The following is a 20,021-nucleotide window of genomic DNA, read 5'->3' on the forward strand; positions in this document are numbered from 1 at the left end:
TTAATAGATGGGAAATAGTCTACCAGAGCGTTATAACCTCACTTGATAGCTGTGTGGTTTTTGCCATTCCTGGCAAACATCTTTTATACTTAATTTGGGAAAGAAAAACAAATTAAATGGGTACAGATTTCAGGCAGTTTAAAATCACTTTTTATTGATTAAGGGAGACTAATCTTCAAATATACTCTCAATTCAGGTTTAAGTTCCAAACTTCAAAGATGCTCATTTGATTGTGGCTATTTCTCAATTTGTTCAATATCAGTAGGTGTGTTTAGTGGCAGATTCTGAAGTAGAAATCTAAACAGGTGATGAGTGGCATCCAATTTGCATGTAAGCCAATTGTTTTAGAGAAAAGATTAATTAAAAGAGGTGGTAGGTTAATTTAAATCAAGCAAGACTGAGTCTCCAGCCTGAGTTTAAATCCTTGATCCAATTTTGTCCTCCGGGATACGTATAGAAATCTGCACTGGATAAAAGTCTCCACCAGAAAAAAAGAATGAGTTAAGAATCACATTTAGAGCTTTGAACTAAATCTTCCACAATAACAGATAATCTTTACTGAAACAAGATCATTTCACCCAATGTATTTAAAAACATCAATTTTCATGAATAAAAATAAGTATGTTTTACAAGTGAGAGGGCTGCGGGCAGTGAGTGGAGGAAAGTGCATTCCGTCACCTCCTCTCCCTTCATACCCACTCATATATTGCACACCTTCCCATTTCTGTGTTTGCAGGCACACAGATGACTGTAGTTATGTAGCCAGGGTGGTCCCAGCAAGGATTGGGGTCAAGCTTCACCCCATGTTTCTGTAGTGCTTGTGACAAGCGCTGATAACTGAGTTGGCAACTAAATTGATCTTGGAGCAGAAAATGGAGAAAGTGCTTTTACTTTCCCCATCTGGAAAGTTACCTCTGTGCCCAGGACAAAGTTTAATGAGGAGCCTTGAGAATGAAAAAGAATATATTACTTATTTATAGTATCTTTTCTATTTTTCTTCTTTGTCCACAGAGACTAAAAGAATTAAAGCAACGAGAATTTGCTCGAAATGTAGCCTCCAAGTCATGGAAAGATGAGAAGAAACAAGAAAAAGCACTTAAACGACTTCATCAGCTGGCTGAGTTAAGGCAACAGTCTGAATGGTAAGAACTGGAGGTTTCTTGGATGGTTCAAAACTCTCTTCAACCTGTGGGGAAATTTCAATAATAAATTTACTTGGTTCGCTGTAACAATGTAAACAAATTATAATTAATCAACAGATATGTCTGAGGGCAAATGTTCCTAATAGTTAAAGGTTCATAAATTAATACTTTGGCATCTGACTGTTTTCCTCCCCAACATTTTTAATTTAATGTGCTCTTTAACAAAATGATCCAAGAATGAGTCTAACATACTAACGTTTATTCTATCCAGGTGATTTAAATGAACCTACATAGCTCTTTAGTAATTATTTTAAGTTTCGCAATAATAATTTTAAAAACCATAAATTACACTGCATCTTTTGGGGAGGAAATAAATCATCTGTACATTCCCTGTACACACTTGAATCTAGAATAAATGGTGCTATCATTGTCTGGATGCAAACAAGATGTAATTAATGCAGTTAAATTTGCCACACAGTGCCATTTAAATTGATAATTATAATAAGCATTACACTAACACATTCTTGTAGCTGAAAAATGGCAGTTTTACAAAAGCTTGAAACTGCTGACTGTTTCGGAGTGAGGCAGTTGTTACCTGGAGCTCAATTAAATTTGCAGATTGTGATTTGTGTTCATATGAATCATAATGTAGAACACTAATGTAGCTAATTTATGTAGTTGACAGTGAAGTGGTAAATTGTGAAATTTGTAGCTCTGTGCCAGAGTTTAAACCCCTGTTATTTAAATGAAAAACAATAAACAATAAACTTGGGAATGAATGACTCAATTACAGTAAACATAAGATATTCAACCTCAGATTTGATTATAAGAGTTTTATTTTTTTAGGATCATTTATGAGTAAAAACAGTTAGTATTCAGCTTGCATATATTCATTTGTTTGCACTACTGTCTTAGAATAATTTAATTAACTTATGAAAATACATGAAAGACATTAATATTAAAAATTAGTGAGGAATTTGGTATAAAGAAAAAGTAAATGTTGAAAAGACATGTAATCATAGGTGAGGTTAATACAAAAATGCATGCTCTGTTGTACCGTACAATCATAGAAACAGGACACATATTTGGTGCTGAGATTTTTACCTGCCAACCTGTGGAAAACATAGTAACTAAATAAACAGAAACTTCAGCACATCCTTTATAGAGTAGGCAGGCTCTGTGCGTTCCATCTGTTCATGTTGTTAGGGAAACAATCGGTGTTCAGCTTTCCAGATACAGAACTTGGAACCAGGAAAATTATTTCATTCTTTTCTACTATCCACCATCTGCCCTCTAATTATTCTCTCTGCTTAAGCAACCTCATGGCCTAAGGGAAATCACTTAATAGAATTATTAAATATTTTCATTTTGGCAGCTGAATCGACAAATGAAAGTAAGAAACAAAAGAGAATAAGAAAAATAATCATCTGTATTACCTCTCTCCCGGAAAACCCTTCTTTGTCCTTTTTTCTCATGATGAGGGCTTCTGAGTAGGATGATGCAGAAAACAAGAAGATTCTTCCATGACCCTATGGAGAAGGGAGGTGAAGTTACTACTACTAAGAATATTTAAATCAGATTAATTAAAAAAATGATGGCAGGAAACTGTTACTGGATCTTATAAAGGGCAATCAACTTTGGCCATCTCTTGGGTAGTTCAACCCAACCTGATTCCTCAGTAAACCAGTTGTTGTGTGGGGGAAGAGTCACTCTAGTGACTCTAGTTTGTAAACTTCTACTGTGTGTAAGTCTAAGTATGGTGCATCTTAATGTCAAGATTTTTCAAATTTTAAAAATTGTAAGATCATTGATAATGAGAATACGAAGTTCCTTATATAAGAGCTGGATAATGTGGAACATTAGGAAATAGCATCATTTAAAGAAATCATGTTGTTTTGATATGTTTGTTTCCTGTTTAGAAAGTATACTTTTTGCACAGGAAAGAATTAAATCGTGCATGTGTTGAGTTGACAAGACTTAGGACTTTTGGAGAACTATTGGCACGGACATTCCATTAACAAAAATTAATGGGTTACCTTTATAGTCACTGTACATCCGAAAAAAATAGAAATTAAAAAAATTAATTAGGTAAAAAATACAGAAACTAAAGAAAGTTCTAGAGGAAGGAGTGAAATCACAAACGAGGAAATAACTATAAAAATTAAACCTTTAATTATGTTATAAGCATAAACTTGTATTAAAATTATAGAATTTAAAACACCACAGAGATGGAAAATTAGGATTTTCCAAAGTAATAAAAATAAGTTCGATTTAAGATAAGGAAAATTAAAGTTTATAAAGCAATGAAATAAAAAGTTTTAAGTATGAAAATAAGAGGTATAAAAGATTAATAATGAGGGTAAAATATTAAAAGTTGTGAAAAAATATAATCTAAATGTAGATTGGACTGCAAAATGAGAACAAGAATTAAGGACAAGAAGAGCAAAATAGAATACAAAAACAATAAGAACCAAGAGGTTTAAAAATATTTACAAGAATATAAAAGACAGAAGCTTGCATATTAGAGAGATAAATGGTAAAATAAAACAGCAATACACAAAAGAACATTTAGGCTAACATAAATCAAAGCAAGAAAATGCACAAAACAGTGTCAGGATAATAAGCAAAGATATTATTAAGGAAAAAATAGAGAGAGGAAATATAAAAATAGTAAAATATCTGCATCAAATGGAATCAGGCGGTGTAGAATGATAATATCCACACACCAGACTTTTGAAATAATTTCTGCTAAGATTAGTGCAAATAATTTCAGACGAGTGAGGCTCCTGGAGAAGGGAACTTGATACAGAAGTGTAGCGCCCACTTAATTCAAAGCGCCGCTGCACATATGGAAAGGAATCTCTTTGGTCCTGAGGCAAAATTCCAGGCTGAAGCTATTTCTGGACGTCATCCCTCTATTCTCAGGCTGCAGCCACTTTAAAGGACAAGTAACTATAGTAAACCTCTATGCTTCCTATTTTCCTTTATATTTGAAAGAAATAATCAATAATCCATATGCTATCATAGAGTGTTCCTCTTCATTCCTCCTATTAAATATTCCTAAAAACCCCCTCTAAAGAACATTAAAAAAATGATTCAAAAAAGGAGATTGATATGATGAATAAGAGGAAACTTTCATTATGAAACAATTGCTGTAAGGAACAGAAAAGACTTTTAGAAAATTTCTAAAGTGGGTTTCTGCAAGATTCAAGAGAACATTATAACTCTAAGCCTATGCCACTAGTTTATGAAGAGGGGACAATGTGAAATTATTAGAGACTGAATGGTAGCTAAAAGTATTGTTTGTGAGTTAAAATCCATATGGGCATAGTAAACAACAGATTGGACATTGTAAAAAATTGAATCAGTTAAATAGAAGTTAAAAAAAAGAAGTTTTTTCTGAACTAGAGAAAAAGACTAAAGATGCTAGAGTACTGAGATAAATAAAAGACCTAAAAGATATATTCAAGAGAGTTGGGACCAGTCCCAGGGCTGAGTGGTTAAGTTCGCACACTCGCTTAGGTGGCCCAGGATTTCGCTGCTTCAGATCCTGGGTGCGGACGTGGAACTGCTCATCAGGCCATGCTGAGGCAGTGTCCCACATAGCCCAAGGGAAAGACATGCAACTAGAATATACAACTATGTACTGGGGGGCTCTGGGGAGAAGAAGGGAAAAAAAAAAAAAAAGACTGGCAACAGATGTTAGCTCAGGACCAATCTTAAAAAAAAAAAAAAAAGAGAGTAATAAATTTAAAATATAAGTACCAGGACAAGAAACTAGGATAGGGAAGAAGCAATAATCAGAGAAATCAGAGAAGAAAATGTATCTGAGGTGAAAAAAGTGGAATCGAAAGTGCCCAGAAGTATGAGCAAAAATTAACCAAAGAAATAAATCTATAACTATGGTCTGGTAAAATGTATATATGCATACATATATATATAATTTATTATATAGAATAAACATAACAAAAATCTTATATATAACAAGTATAACAAAAATATATATAAGAAAAATATATATAAGAAAAAAGGAAAAATTACAAAATCTTATAAATACAGAAGCAGATTCATTTAAAAAATGAATTAAAGGAAACTACTTAAATATGTCTCTGCAGTATTACACAAGTAAAGACAATGAAGCAAAGTACACAAGTTTGGTGGAGAAAAGGAATGTAACTCCAGAGTTCTACACTGATTGGCTAAATAGTCTCTTTTTTAAAATGTAATCTCTATTTTTTATTGCAGTAACATTGGATTATAACACTATATAGCTTTCAGGTGTACATCGTAACATATTTTGAATTCTATGTAGATTACATCATGTTCACCATCCAAAAACTAATTATAGTCCATCAACTCACATGTGAGCCTAACCACCCCTTTTGCCTTTCCTCATCCTCCCTTCCCCTATTGTAACTACCAATCCAATCTCTGCAACTATGTGTTTGTTTGTTGTTGTTTTTATCTTCTACTTATGAGTGAGATCATACAGTATTTGACATTCTCTGTCTGACTTATTTCACTTATCATAATACCCTCAAGCTCCATCCATGTTGTCACAAATGGGTGGATTTCATCATTTCTTATAGCTGAATAGTATTCCATTATGTATATATACCACATCTTTATCCATTCATCCACTGATGGGCATCTAGGTTGTTTCCAAGTCTTGGCTATTGTGTATAATGCTGCAATGAACATAGGGGTGCATGTGTCTTTATGCCTTTGTGCTTTCAAGTTCTTTGGATAAATACCTAGCAGTGGGATATTTGGATCATATGGTAGATCTATTCTAAATTTTCTGAGGATACTCCATATTGCTTTCCATAGTGGCTGTACCAGTTTGCACTCCCACCAGCAGTGTACAAGGGTTCTCTTTTCTCCACATCCTCTCCAACATTTGTTGTCTCCTGTCTTGTTAATTATAGCCATTCTGACTAGAGTGAGGTGGTACCTCACTGTAGTTTTGATTTTCATTTCTCTGATAACTAATGATGTAGAGCATCTTTTTATATGCCTGTTGGCCATCCGTATATCTTCTTTGGAGAAATCTCTGTTCAGATCTTTTGCCCATTTTTTAATTGGGTTGTTTTTTTGTTGTTGAGCTGTGTGAGTTCTTTGTATAATTTGGATATTAACCCCTTATCTGATACGTGGTTTGCAAATATCTTCTCCCAATTGTTAGGTTGTCTTTTCGTTTTGTTGATGGTTTCCTTTGCTATGCAGAAGGTTTTAGTTTGATGCAGTCCCATTTGTTCATTTTTTCTTTTGTTTCCCTTGCCCAGTCAGACATGGTACTTGAAAATATGCTGCTAAGACCCATGTCAAAGAGCGTACTGCCTGTGTTTTCTTCTAGAAGTTTCATGGTTTCAGGTCTTATATTCAAGTCTTTAATCCATTTTGAGTTGATTTTTGTGTATGGTGTAAGATAATGGTTTACTTTCATTCTTTTGCATGTGGCTGTCCAGTTTTCCCAACACCGTTTATTGAAGAGACTCTTTCTCCATTCTATACTCTTGGCTCCCTTGTCGAATATTAGCTGTCCATAAATGTGTGGGTTTATTTCTGGGCTCTTGATTCTGTTCCATTGATCTGTGTGTCTGTTTTTGTGCCAGTACCACACTGTTTTGGTTACCATAGCTTTGTAGCATCTACATACTGTTTTTTGAGGAAGATTAGCCCTGAGCTAACATCTACCACATATTCTCCTCTTTTTGCTGAGGAAGACTAGCCCTGAGCTAACATCTGTGCCCATCTTCCTCTACTCTATATGTGGGACACCTGCCACACCATGGCTTGACAAGCAGTGCCATGTCCACACTCAGGATCTGAACCAGCGAACCATGGGCCGCCCAAGCAGAATGTGTGAACTTAATCGATGAGCCACTGGGCTGGCCCCAGCTTTGTAGTATATTTTGAAATCAGAGAGTAGGATACTTCCAGCTTTGTTCTTTTTCCTCAGGATTCCTTTGGCTATTCAGGGTCTTTTGTTGTTCCATATAATTTTTAGGATTCTTTGTTCTATTTCTGTGAAAATTGTTGTTGGAACTTTGATAGGGATTGCATTGAATCTGTAGATTGCTTTAAGAAGTATGGAGCTTTTAGCTATGTTAATTCTTCCAATCCAAGAGCACCGAATATCTTTCCATTTCTTTGTATCTTCTTCAATTTCTTTCAACAATGTTTTATACTTTTTGGTGTACAGATCTTTCACCTCTTTGCTTAAGTTTTTCCTAGGTATTTTACTATTTTTATTGCAACTGTAAATGGAATTGTATTCTTGATTTCTCTTTCAGCTACTTCATTGTTAGTGGATAGAAATGCAACTGATTTTTCTATGTTGATTTTGTATCCTGTGACTTGACTGTGTTCATATAATATTTCTAAAAGTTTTTTAGTGGATTCTTTAGGGTTTTCTATATATAAAATCACGTTATCTGCAAAGATTGACAGTTTCACTTCTTTTCCAATTTCGATCACTTTTATTTCTTTTTCTTACCTGATTGCTCTGGCTAGTATTCCAATACTATGTTAAATAAGAGTGGAGACACTGGGCATCCTTGTCTGGTTCCTGTTCTTAGAGGGATAGCTTTCAGTTTTTCTCTGTTGAGAATGATATTTGCTGTGGGTTTGTCATATATGGCCTTTATTATGTTGAGGTACTTTCCTTCTATACCCATTTATTTAGAGTTTTTATCATAAATGGATGCTGTATCTTGTCAAATGTTTTCTCTGCCTCTATTGAGATGATCGTGTGATTTTTATTCTTCATTTTCTTAATGCAGTGTATCACGGTGACAGATTTCTGGATGTTGAACCATCCCTGCATCCCTGGAATGAAACCCACTTGATCATGATGTATGATATTTTTAATATATTGTTGTATTCGATTTGCTTGTTTTTTGTTGAGAATTTTTGCATCGATGTTCATCAATGATATCAGCCTGTAATTTTCTTTTTTTGTATTGTCCTTGTCTGGTTTTGGTATCAGGATAATATTGGTTTCGTAGAATGAGTTATGAAGCTTCCCCTCCTCTTCAATTTTTTGGAAGAGTTTGAGAAGGATAGGTGTTAATTCTTCTTTGAATGTTTGGCAGAATTAACCAGGGAAACCATATAGACCTGGACTTTTATTTTTAGGCAGGTTTTTGATTGCTGTTTCGATCTCCTTAATGGTGATTGGTCTATTCAAATTCTCTACTTCTTAGTCCAGTTTTGGAAGGTTGTATGTTTTTAAGAATTTACCCATTTATTCTAGATTATCCAATTTGTTGGTGTATAGCTTTTCATAGTATTCTCTTATTATCTTTTGTATTTCTGAGGTGTCTGTTGTAATTTCTACTCTTGCATTTCTCATTTTATTTATTTGAGACTTCTCTCTTTTTTTCTAGGTGAGTCTAGCTAAGGATTTGTCAATTTTGTTTACCTTTTCAAAGAACCAGCTCTTAGTTCCATTAATTTTTTCTATCATTTTTTTCAGTCTCTATTTCATTTATTTCTGCTCTGATTTTTATTATTTCCTTCCTTATGCTGATTTGGGGCTTTGTTTGTTCTTCTTTTTCCAGTTCCTTTAGATGTGCTGTTAGATTTTTTATTTGGGATTTTTCTTCTTTGTTGAGTTAGGTCTGAATTGCTATAAACTTCCCTCTTAGACTGCTTTGCTGTGTCCCGTAGATTTTGGCATGTTGTATTTTCATTTTCATTTGTCTCCAGGAACTTTTTGATTTTTCCTTTGATTTCTTCATTGACCCCATCATTGTTCAGTAGCATTCTGTTTAATCTCCACATTTTTGTGGCTTTTCTGATTTTCTTCTTGTAGCTGATTTCTACTTTCATACCTTGGTCATCAGAAAAGATGCGTTTTTATTATTTTAATCTTTTTAAATTTATTGAGACTCGTTTTGTGGCCTAATATGTGATTAACCCTGGACAATATTCCATGGGCATTTGAAAAGAATGTGTATTTTGTAGTTTTTGGATGGAGTGTTCTATATATATCTACTAAGTCCATCTGGTCAAATGTGTTGTTTAAGGCCAGTATTTCCTTATTGATCTTCTGTTTGGATGATCTATCCATTGGTGTAAGTGGAATGTTTAAGTCCCCTACTATTATTGTGATACTGTCTATTTCTCCTTTTATGTCTGTCAATAATTGATTTATATATTTAGGTGCTCCTATGTTGGGTGCACAGATATTTACAAGTGTTATAGCTTCTTGCTGGATGGTTCCCTTTATCATTATGTAGTGTCCATCTTTGTGTCTTGTTACAGTTTTTGTTTTAAAGTCTAATTTGTGTGATATAAGTATTGCTACCCCCGCTTTCTTTTCTTTGCCATTTGCATGGAGTATCTTTTTCCATCCTTTCACTTTCAGTTTGTGAGTGTCTTTAGGTCTGAAGTGTGTCTCTTCTATGCAGCATATACATGGGTTTTGTTTTTTTATCCTATTGGCCACCCTATGCCTTTTGATTGGAGCATTTAGTCCATTGACATTTAAAGTAGCTATTAATAAATGTGTACTTACTGCCATTTTACTGTTTTTCTGGGTGTTTTAGTAGTTCTTCTCTATTCTTTTCTTTTTCTCTTGCTCTCTTCCCTTGTGGTTTGATTGCTTTCTTCAGTAATATGTGTGATTTCTTTCATCTTACTTATTTGCTTACTTAATATAGGTTTCTGTTTTGTGATTACCATGAGGATCCTATATAATACTCTGTGTATATAACAGTCTATATTGAGTTGATAAACTCTAACTTAACTTCTTTCTAAAAGCTCTACTTTTTCACTCCCCTCCTTGCACCTTTTACATTTTGGAAATCATATCTAATCTCTTGTTTAGCGTGTGTCTATCCATTACCCTCTTATCTATGAAATACGTAATTTTAGTACTTTTGTATTTTAACTTTAATATATCTTCATAGGTGGTCGATCTTCTACCTTTACTATATTTTTTATCTTTACCAGTGATTTTATTGCTTGATTTTTTTTTGATAATTTTTTATCCCTGTTTGTGGTCATCACTTTCCCACTTAAATAAGTCCCTTCAGCATTTCTTGTAGAACTGGTTTCTTGGCAATAAACTCCTTTAATTTTTGCTTGTCTGAGAAGCTCTTAATCTCCCCTTCCATTCTGAATGACGTCCTTGTTGGATAGAGTGTTCTTGGCTGTAGGTTTTTTTCCTTTCAGCACTTTAAATATATCATGCCATTCTCTTGTAGCCTGTAGGGTTTCAGCTGAGAAGTCTGCTGATAGCCTTATGGGCTTTGCTTTGTATATAAGTTGTTGCCTTTGTCTTGCTGCTTTTAGGATTCTCTCTTTATCTTTAATTTTAGACATTTTAATTATAATGTATCTTGGTGTGGGCCTCTTTGGGCTTATCTTGTTTGGAGCTCTCTGTGTTTCCTGTACTTGGATGTCTGTTTTCTTCCTTAGGTTAGGAAAATTTTCATCTATTATTTCTTCAAATAAATTTTCTGTCCCTTTGTCTCTTCTTCTGGGACACCTATAATATGAATGTTAGTGAGGTTGATATTGTTCCAGTGTTGCCTTAGACTGTTCTCATTCTGTCTAATTCTTTTTTCCTTTATATGTTCAGCTTGGGTGATTTCCTTTAGTCTTTCATCTAGCTTGCTGATCTATTCTTCTGTATCCTCTGCTCTGCTATTGAGTCCCTCTAGTGAATTTTTCATTTCCAGAATTGTATTCTTCATTTCTGATTGGTTCTTTTTTATATTTTCCAATTCTTTCTTGATGAGCTCACTGTGTTCAACCAGTCTTTTCCCAATATATGTGAGCATCCTCATGAGTTTTTGTTTGAACTCTTTGTCAGGTAGGTTGCTTATTTCTGTTTCATTTCATTCTTTTTCTTGGGTTTTGTCCTGTTCCCTTGCTTGGAATGTATTCCTTTGTCTCCTCATTATGCCTCTTTCTCTGTGCTTATATCTACGTATTAAGTGAGTCAGCTATGTCTCCTGATCTTGGAGAAGTGGCCTTATGTAAGAGATGCCTTTTGAGGCTGAGCAGCGTGCTTCCCTTTTGTCACCAATTCCAAATGATCCAAGAGTGACCCCTGTGTGGGCTACTTGTGTCCTTCTGCTGTGGCGGGGTTGCTATTACTGCAGGTTCCCAGGGAGTCTAGTTTTTCCCTCCCTGGCCAGCTGTTTGTAAATCTGGTTTGGGGAACCTCAGCACTGTTGGCTACAAGATATAACAGCACACTTCTGTTGCAGTTTTTCTCTTAATTGGGTAGGTCCCCAGTGTAGCTGGTTGGTAGGCTGAGGGGCTTACAGTTGTGAAAGGCCTCAGGCCTACGAGGGTGTTGTCAGTTCTCTCAGGAGGGCAGCTGAGTGGGGCTGGCCCTAGGCATGGGGTAGCACTCAATTGTTGAAGGTTTTGGAAAGTGGGGCTGATCCTTTTTATGGCTATTTGTGAAGCACAGGTCTTCTGTCCCTGATAAGCCCCACCCCCCACAGATCAACACACAATGTCAACACAGTCTCGACCCATGCACACTTCCCAACCCCCTGGATTGTACCCCAACACCCCACTTCAGAGGCCCCTACCTCTCCACCAATGCCCTCCACAGTTCACCTGGTCCTCACACAGGCCCTGCTCCACAGAGTCAGACACACTCGCCTGCCTGTAGAGGATCAAAGCACCCAGTCAATGCAGGCTGACAAGTAACCTGAAGGCTTGCTGTTGGGTGGGGCTGCTCCCTGGGGCAGGCAGCCTGCCCTGGCTGAACTAGATTAAATCTGCACTCTAGTGGGTGTAGCAGACGCTTGGGCTAACAGACCAGGGGAAGAACTTCAATGGCATCTGCCAGGGTCTGTGTCAGCACACCTGGACTAAGTGACAACAGTGGCCACCACCAATATCTCAGTCTCCGGAGAGGTTTCTCCTCTCAGTAAGATGCACCCAGAGCCTACCAGGTGAGTCTCTTTTCACCAAAGGACTGTCAGCCTTCCTTCTGGTGATTTTAGGTTGCTCTCTGAGATAGGTGAGTTTGTGCATGGGTCCCTTAAGATCCGGGTTTTTTCGGCTTTTGTCCGATAGCTTTTCTGGGGGTATTCCCCGTTGCAGTTAATAGTCAGCAAAACCAGATCATAAGACCCTCGTCTCTGTTGTGCTGAGCCCGAAGGATGCTTATAGCAGTGTTGGGTCCCTGCTCAGGACCTCACTTCTCCAGGGAGGGCTGCCTACCTTAGAGTGGCTCCCGCCTGGTCATCTGTGAAACTCTACTGCTCCTGAAGGTGGATTTTTTTCTTTCCAGAAGTAATTTCTGATTCTCCTATCTTAGTCAGGACTGACTCTCATTGTGGGGATTCTTTTTATCCAGTTTCCAGTTTTCCATCCAGAATAATTTTTCCAAAAATAGTTGTAACATAGTTGTGTTCATGGGGGGAGATGAATTCAGAGTCTGCCTACGCCACCATCTTGACAAGATCCTGGCCAAACAGTCTTAAATGATGGCACTAAGAAAGCATTTTTCAGACCAAGGGCTCAGAAAGCACTCCTCTCCATTAGAATTTAAGCTACATTTGGAAAACATCAGTTGTTTTAGTGGTCTATACTCAAGTAACAAAAGAGTGAATAAAAATGAAATAAAAATCTAAAATAGAAAAAGCAAGCAAACACACATCCAAGTATGTAGAAAAAGAAAAAAGAGAAGGAAAAGAAAGCCTGCTCAAAGCAACAGTCAGGTAAATGATGTGATTTGTATTCCCTTGCCCCCAGTAAGGCCTTTCTTTATAGTAGAGATTGTATTGGAACAATGTTGAAGAGACAATTTTAATCTTAAGAGTTCCATCTCTTATGTGTTGTATTGCTATTTCTAGTTTTCTGATTGAATTACCAGTTAAGCTTATTAGAATGAATAATCTTTAAAAAAGTGTTAAAAGATTAAATATATATGCACAAAAGGTAGAAAGAAAATATTTCAATGAGTAAGAAGCAAAAGAAAAGATTTCAAAATAATTTAAGATATTGAGATGGCTTGTAAGTGTGTGTTACTTTATTATGAATTTATTATAATTACTCAAATTAGTGACAAGTCATAAGGAAAGAACTAACTACCGTATTTCTAAAGGAACCAAACATGAAGGAATTTTAAAACTAAGGAAATAAAAATTATAAAATGCTAGAACTTGTACGAAAAAGCAAATTAAAGATATATCTTTATAATATGGGTGCAACTTTTAATTTCACTTAATATCTTATTTAATGTGAAGGCACCAACTAGAAAATTGTTTGTGAGAAAATGTTAAATCTATATTCCAAAGAATTGATAGGTTCTGGAGAACCTATTTTGATGCAAATGTGATACTTTATTTTCTTTTGTAGCACTAGCATAAGATATTCACCTTCTATTGCTTTTTGCTAATTTCAAAAGGATACACTTAAATGATGTACTTTAGGAATTGCCACTGTAAAACTTAGATACGCTGAGTTATATAGTCATGTGTCACTTAACCATGGAGATATGTTCTGAGAAATGCATCTTCAGGCGATTTTGTCATTGGGCGAACATCATGGAGTGTACTTACACAAACCTAGATGGTGTACCCTACTACACAGCTAGGCTATATGGCACTAATCTTATGTGACCACTGTTGTATATGTGGTGCATCCTTGACTGAAGCATTGTTATGTGATACATGACTGTATAAGCACAATGAAATGGTTATTACAGTAGACATAGTTCATAAATGGTAGCAGAATCCATCATAGAAACACTACAAAATGTTCACATGCAGATAAGATTTTAAATCTAATGTCTTAATCATTTAAATATTTATTGTATTTACAGTGTTTCTGGAATTGGACCTGCGTACAAAGCCCCCAGAATAGCCATAGAAAAGCAACTCCAGCAAGGAATCTTCCCAGTTAAGAATGGAAGGAAGGTTTCGTGCATGAAGAATGCTCTTCTCCTTAAAGGAAAGAATCTCTCCAGAGCCATTGCCGATAAACAGCGGTCCACCATGCCAAATCGACACGAGTTACAAACGGACAAACGTTATTTGTCTGGAAGTCGAGTACCACAAACATCTTCAGATCTCAGTAATGCAAATCACAGGACAGGAGTATCATTTTCCTTTTCCAAAAAAGTGCATCTAAAATTAGAATCTTCAGCATCAGTTTTCAGTGAGACCACAGAAGAAATTCATGATTCTAAGTCACCCATCTATAAAACAAAAACTGCAGAGAAATGCAAGTGCCACAGGTTTGCAAATGAGGATACACACCTCGCTAAGGAAAAAGACATAAACATCTCACCAAGCCATCTGGAAAGTGTTTTACACAATGCTTTCTCCATCAGCTCTCAACTTTTGCAAGACAAAAATGACTCTGTTGATGAAACTCTAGAAGATTCCACTGGCATTCATGCTTCATTCTCTAAATCTAACATTCTTCTTTCAGATGTGAATATTACTCCTTCCAGCAGAGAAAAAGGAACTAGAAATACATTGAAGAACAATTCAGAAAACTGCATTAATCACTCATGCCAAGCAAATGCTTTCTCCAGCCCACGAAACATTTACAAGCACAGTGATGCCAGGATATTTGAATGTCTGGATGACTTTCCATCACTAGAGCCAAGTGAGCAAAACAGTACAGTGCATCTGAATCCGAACTCCAGAATGGAGAAGACAGAAAAATCTTTAGATGAAACAGAAAGAGTTAGCAAAAACATTCAAAGGCTTATAAGAGAAGCATGTCCCCATGATGTGAAATCCAAACCATTGCCCTTTCTCCACGTACAAAGCAAGGATGGTCACACCACTCTCCAATGGCCTACAGAACTCCTGCTCTTTACAAAAACAGAGCCTTGTATCTCTTATGGCTGTAACCCATTATATTTTGATTTTAAGCTTTCTCGGAACACAAAGGATGATCATGATCCAGAGGACTTGAAAACAGAATTGATTAAGGAGCCGTCAGAAATGAAGACTACAGGAGAGAGCCAAGTCTCAGGTTTAATCAAAGACCAACAAAAATTGATCCAAGAAGATAATCAATCTCTGAAACCAAAGATGATGATAGCTAATCCAGATTGGGAAAATTTCCAGAGAAAATACAGTTTGGGCTACAATGATTCTGAGCCAAATACAAGGAAACATAATTTTACTGCAAGTGATTTGGAAATGAAAAATCCTGAAGTGCCTGCTTACCGTGATATCTCTCAAAAGAACTGTGTAGCAAACAATAATAATAGTGATAATGAACTTAAGGAACCTTCAAGGACCCATTGGCAAAGCTGCCAAAGGGTAGTTCTAAATAATGCAAATGAGGGCCTATCATTTTCACCTTGTATATCGAGGACTAAAACACATAAACAGATTCCCTGTGATCCTCATTCGGATCTTGAAGATGGAAATCAATTCACCTGGAGTTCTAGTCCTTATACAGTAAGGGGTCACAGTGACCATGGGAAGGACATCAGTGTAGTTTTGAATAGTAACCACGTCAGCATGACCAGCAGAGTTTCTGGATGTGGAAACCGAAGCTACAAGAGAATTTCTGGAACATTGTCTCTGAACAGACATTCTAGCCTTTCAGACACATCCCTCAGCAGCACATCCAGCCTGAGAAATACTTGCTCAAGTCATAGGTCCAGTGGTGATGGCAGAGGTCATTTGCTCTACTTTTGTAAAAGAGAACCCAGCTCAGTTGAAAGGCACAAACTGAAACGTCGGAAGCACAGCTGCCTCTGCTTGTCCAATGAGACAGCGCAGAGTGCCTGCCTGCGGTCCGGAGCGCACAGAGACGGGGCCTGTGAATTGCGGGAATCGGAATCGTTTAAAAATGAAAAACAATCAAAACATAGATATGGTCACTGCAGAGAAAGATATAAACTGGGAAAAAATCAACAACAATGTTCGGGGCCCAAATCCAGGAGCATCACCCATTGTGATACTAGCTCACAGGTTTCCTGTGCTGGGAACAGCGCAAAACCATTTAATCGCCAGGGACCTCAGTACAGCAGATCAGATTCTTACTCAAGAGAAAGAATTTATTACTTAAATAAAAGTGAAAGAACTCAATGGTCTTTGAACAGCCCTCATGTTTGTGATCTGGGAAAAGTAAAACCCATGCGGTATAAATCTGAGAATATCAGCTGCCTTCTAAGGAACTGTTCCAGCCACCGTTCCGAAACCACAGGGTTGAACATTGCAGGAGAGAAGACCCCCCCGACAGCCAAAAGCCTTTTAGAAAGAGTACAAGCCAAGAAGTGTCAGGAACAATCAAGCAATTTGGAAGTCTCTTCAAACAGTTGTAAAAATAAATCAGAGGCTCATTCACAAATCCAATGCACAATTCAATTTATACCACCAGGCTGTAAGAGACCAGCATTGCCTTTGTCTGCAAAAATGCAGAACACAAATAAAAGAAGAAATTATAAAGGCAGTGTGGTTCAGAGAACAATTGAGAAAGGCAAAGTCAAAAGTTCACAGACAAATAATTTTACTGTTTTAGTAGACACTGATTGTGATAACCATCTTTCTAAAGGTATAATTCATGTAGTAGCTGAGTCTCAGTCACCAAACATGAAAAAGAACCCAACAACAAAAGAACAATCAGAACCTTTAATTGGTGAATTCCAACCTTTTATTCAAAACTGTAACCCAGAACTAAGTGATTTCCCTGGTGCTTTTCCATCTAATAGATATACTGGTGTTACTGATTCAACAGAGACCAAAGAGGAGCAAATAAATCTAGACTTAGAGGATGTAAGCATGCACATGAATCATGTAGAGGGGAATATAAACTCTTACTATGACAGAACTATGCAGAAACATGACAAGGTAGCAGATGAGTTAGAAGTATGTCATAAATCTTTCTCCCCCCCTATAATTCAACAGCCAATAACATTTTCTCCTGATGAAATAGATAAATATAAGCTCTTACAGCTACAAGCCCAGCAGCATATGCAGAAACAGCTCCTATCGAAGCATCTTCGGGTTTTGCCTGCTACAGGGCCAACTACCTTTTCTCCAGCCTCAGCTGTGCAGACAGTTCCAGTTCACCAGCACACTTCTCTCACCACCATCCACCACACGTTCTTGCAGCATTTTGCTGTTTCTGCTTCCGTAAATTCCCATGGCAGTCACTTCCCTATAGCTCATCTACATCCTCTTTCACAGCCACATTTTGCTCCGTTCACATTTTCACCTCTGACTCCAGCCATCATCCCTGCACATCCCACTTTCTTGGCGGGTCATCCCCTGCATTTAGTCACCGCTGCCCCCTTCCACTCATCCCACATAACACTTCAGCCCTTGCCCCCTGCAGCATTTGTCCCTACATTGTTTGGCCCTCACTTAAACCCAGCCACAACTTCCATCATCCACTTGAATCCTTTACTTCAACCAGTGTTTCAAGGTCAAGATCTTTGCCATCATTCTTGCTCCAGTCAGATGCAACAGTTAAATGGAGTGAAAGAGGCCTTAAATGTGTCAGCACATTTGAACTAATAGCTGTTAAAGCCCCTCTGCTGGATAAATAAAACAAATTGTCACTACCTACAAAAATGATATATTTAGAGTGGTCTATCTATTGTAAGATTTAAAATATATGCCAGTTCAAAATGTGACCAACATCTAAATGTGAACTGAATTGCCAATATTGAAATAGGAGCATTTTAAGAATTTCTTTTAACTTGAAAAAATAATAGAGTGAATTTAAAATAATTTTATGAAAAAGTAGAGGAAAAAGTGTTAAAGATCTGTTTTAGATGAGTTCTCACATAATGTTACAAAATGTTACAGAAAACATTCAGGTAGATTATTAATATTACAAAGAAAATCATATGGAACATGATACCACATGTTCTAGGTGTTTGTTGAATGAGTGAATGAATGAATGAATGAATGCACATTTTGTTTTATTCATCAGATAATAATAAAACGTCAGTGAAATGAACTAATTATTAATAGTAATTCTTATAGTTAATTATTGACTAAACTTTCAATCAATATAATCCATTTCAATCAATATGATCTATATTTTCATAGGAAATAAGAAATGGCAAGAAATTTTCCAATTAATTCAGATCGAAAACTACTCTTCAATGAAAATCAATCTTTAAACAGATTGCATTGTTGAGTTTCTGTGAAAAATCGGGTTATCTTCCTTTCATACACATCTATGTCAAGATAATTTTGTTATTGTAAGAATCACCATCTAAAATTAAGAATGTTTAATTTTTGTATAAGAAATCATATATAAACTATCATTAGTCTTTGATAACACAAAACAAAAACCAAAATATATTCAGAATAACATTTGGAATACATTGGTCAATCTTTCAAATATTGCAGGGACTAAAATATTGTTTTCTTTATTCTTTTACTCAGAAATCTTACCGTGTTCAGCCAACATATGTGTAAGCGGGGAGGTAAAGTTTTGGAAATGTCACAATTTTTACATGACATTTACTGAGAAAATCTTATGGCATATTTGATGTGTTTTATTCAATTGTACTAGATATTTATAAAATATAGTGAATGATGATGAATAAAATCACCGTTCATGCAATTTTGCAAATGATTTTAAGCATTCTTTCAAAATGTTTTCTCGCCCACAGAAGTTGCATTTCTTACATCTGTATTTCTAAATGGCCTTCCAGTTAGGTTTATTATTTTGTATTTTTAAAATGAAAGAGAAACATGTATGACTGCATATTCTCCAAAAGCATGAGTTTAGAGAAAATCAAACTAAACAGAAATGGAGGTAATCAGTCATCCACCACTGTGTGTATGATGATGCAAACTCCTCTACCATTAAAAGATGAGAGGGGTGACTTTTTCAGCCTTGGCTTCACAAAGAAGAGAGCTATACTTCCTGAAGGCCTACTGTGCATCAAAAGAGTCAGGCTGAGCACTTGGCCCATATTATATCATTTAATATTCACAGCTGTATTTTGAGATCAGTATTATCATTCCTCTGTGCAGATGAGGAAAACGAAGTTGAAAGTTTAAATTCTTAACCGTTGGCAAACAGCAAGAAAGGACATCTTTGATGCTAGTGAGAGAGAGATGTAGAGAGAAAAAGAGAGAGAGAAGACAAAGTGAATTTGAAATTTTAATGTAAATAAAAGACATAATTTCCTAGATGTCACCAGAACTTGTGGGATGGGAATTTTGAATGGGATATGGCAGTGAGAAAGTCTAGCTTATGTAAAATGAGTAGAAAAAAAAAAAAAGGCTTCAAATAGCAAGAGACTCTATACTTGCATGGAATGCCATAAATGTGATTATAGAAGAACATGGATAAACATTGATAGAATCTAAAAAAGGGAAATAAGTGGAATATTTCCCATAAAAATAGAGGACAAATGGCCCACCACATCAAAAAAAGAAGGTAATGTGCATGACTATCCCTGAAAACAGATTATAAAGTTGGCGTAGAGCCAAGATGGAGTAATTATAGGAATTCACTAGAAGCATTATTAAGAAAAAGACAATACCTGATTAAATTTATAGTCATCTCGGTGATAATTTAATCTCTCAGAAGGTTAGACCAGAGAACCTCTACTGGGTACTTAATTTTGACTAACAAGAACAGATTGATATGAATTGATGGTATGGAAATGACTATCCTGCATTATCAGTGATGAAAATCTTCACTGGATATATTATCTTGGACTATGAGAAGACTTCACCATTTAAATAAAAGAACTTATCCTCTAGAGTGGGAAACTACAAAAGGTGGCATCACATGAGGAAAGCTACAATTATAAAAGATTATAATGAGATGGGAAAATGTAGTCCTTTAAACAATCTGTATAAACTGAATGGGGAAAACATTCAAAGTAATCGTTAAAGTGCCATACATCCACAAATAGTAACATTAAAGCTATGGTCAAAATGAACAGAAAGT

At 36.1% G+C, this 20,021-nt stretch overlaps 1 protein-coding gene across 1 annotated transcript in view; it reads left to right on the forward strand.

The window, feature by feature from the left end:
• Nucleotides 1-17,614, forward strand: part of ZNF804B (zinc finger protein 804B) — a 481,081-nt gene extending 463,467 nt beyond the window's left edge. The window contains exons 3-4 of the mRNA XM_046669150.1: nucleotides 1,012-1,142; nucleotides 13,948-17,614. Of these exons, the coding sequence (XP_046525106.1) occupies nucleotides 1,012-1,142; nucleotides 13,948-17,614 (3,798 nt within the window). The remainder of the gene's footprint in view (nucleotides 1-1,011; nucleotides 1,143-13,947) is intronic.
• Nucleotides 17,615-20,021: the final 2,407 nt, after the last annotated feature.

This window comes from Equus quagga, chromosome 8, assembly GCF_021613505.1.
Source record: "Equus quagga isolate Etosha38 chromosome 8, UCLA_HA_Equagga_1.0, whole genome shotgun sequence".
NCBI lineage: Eukaryota > Metazoa > Chordata > Mammalia > Perissodactyla > Equidae > Equus > Equus quagga.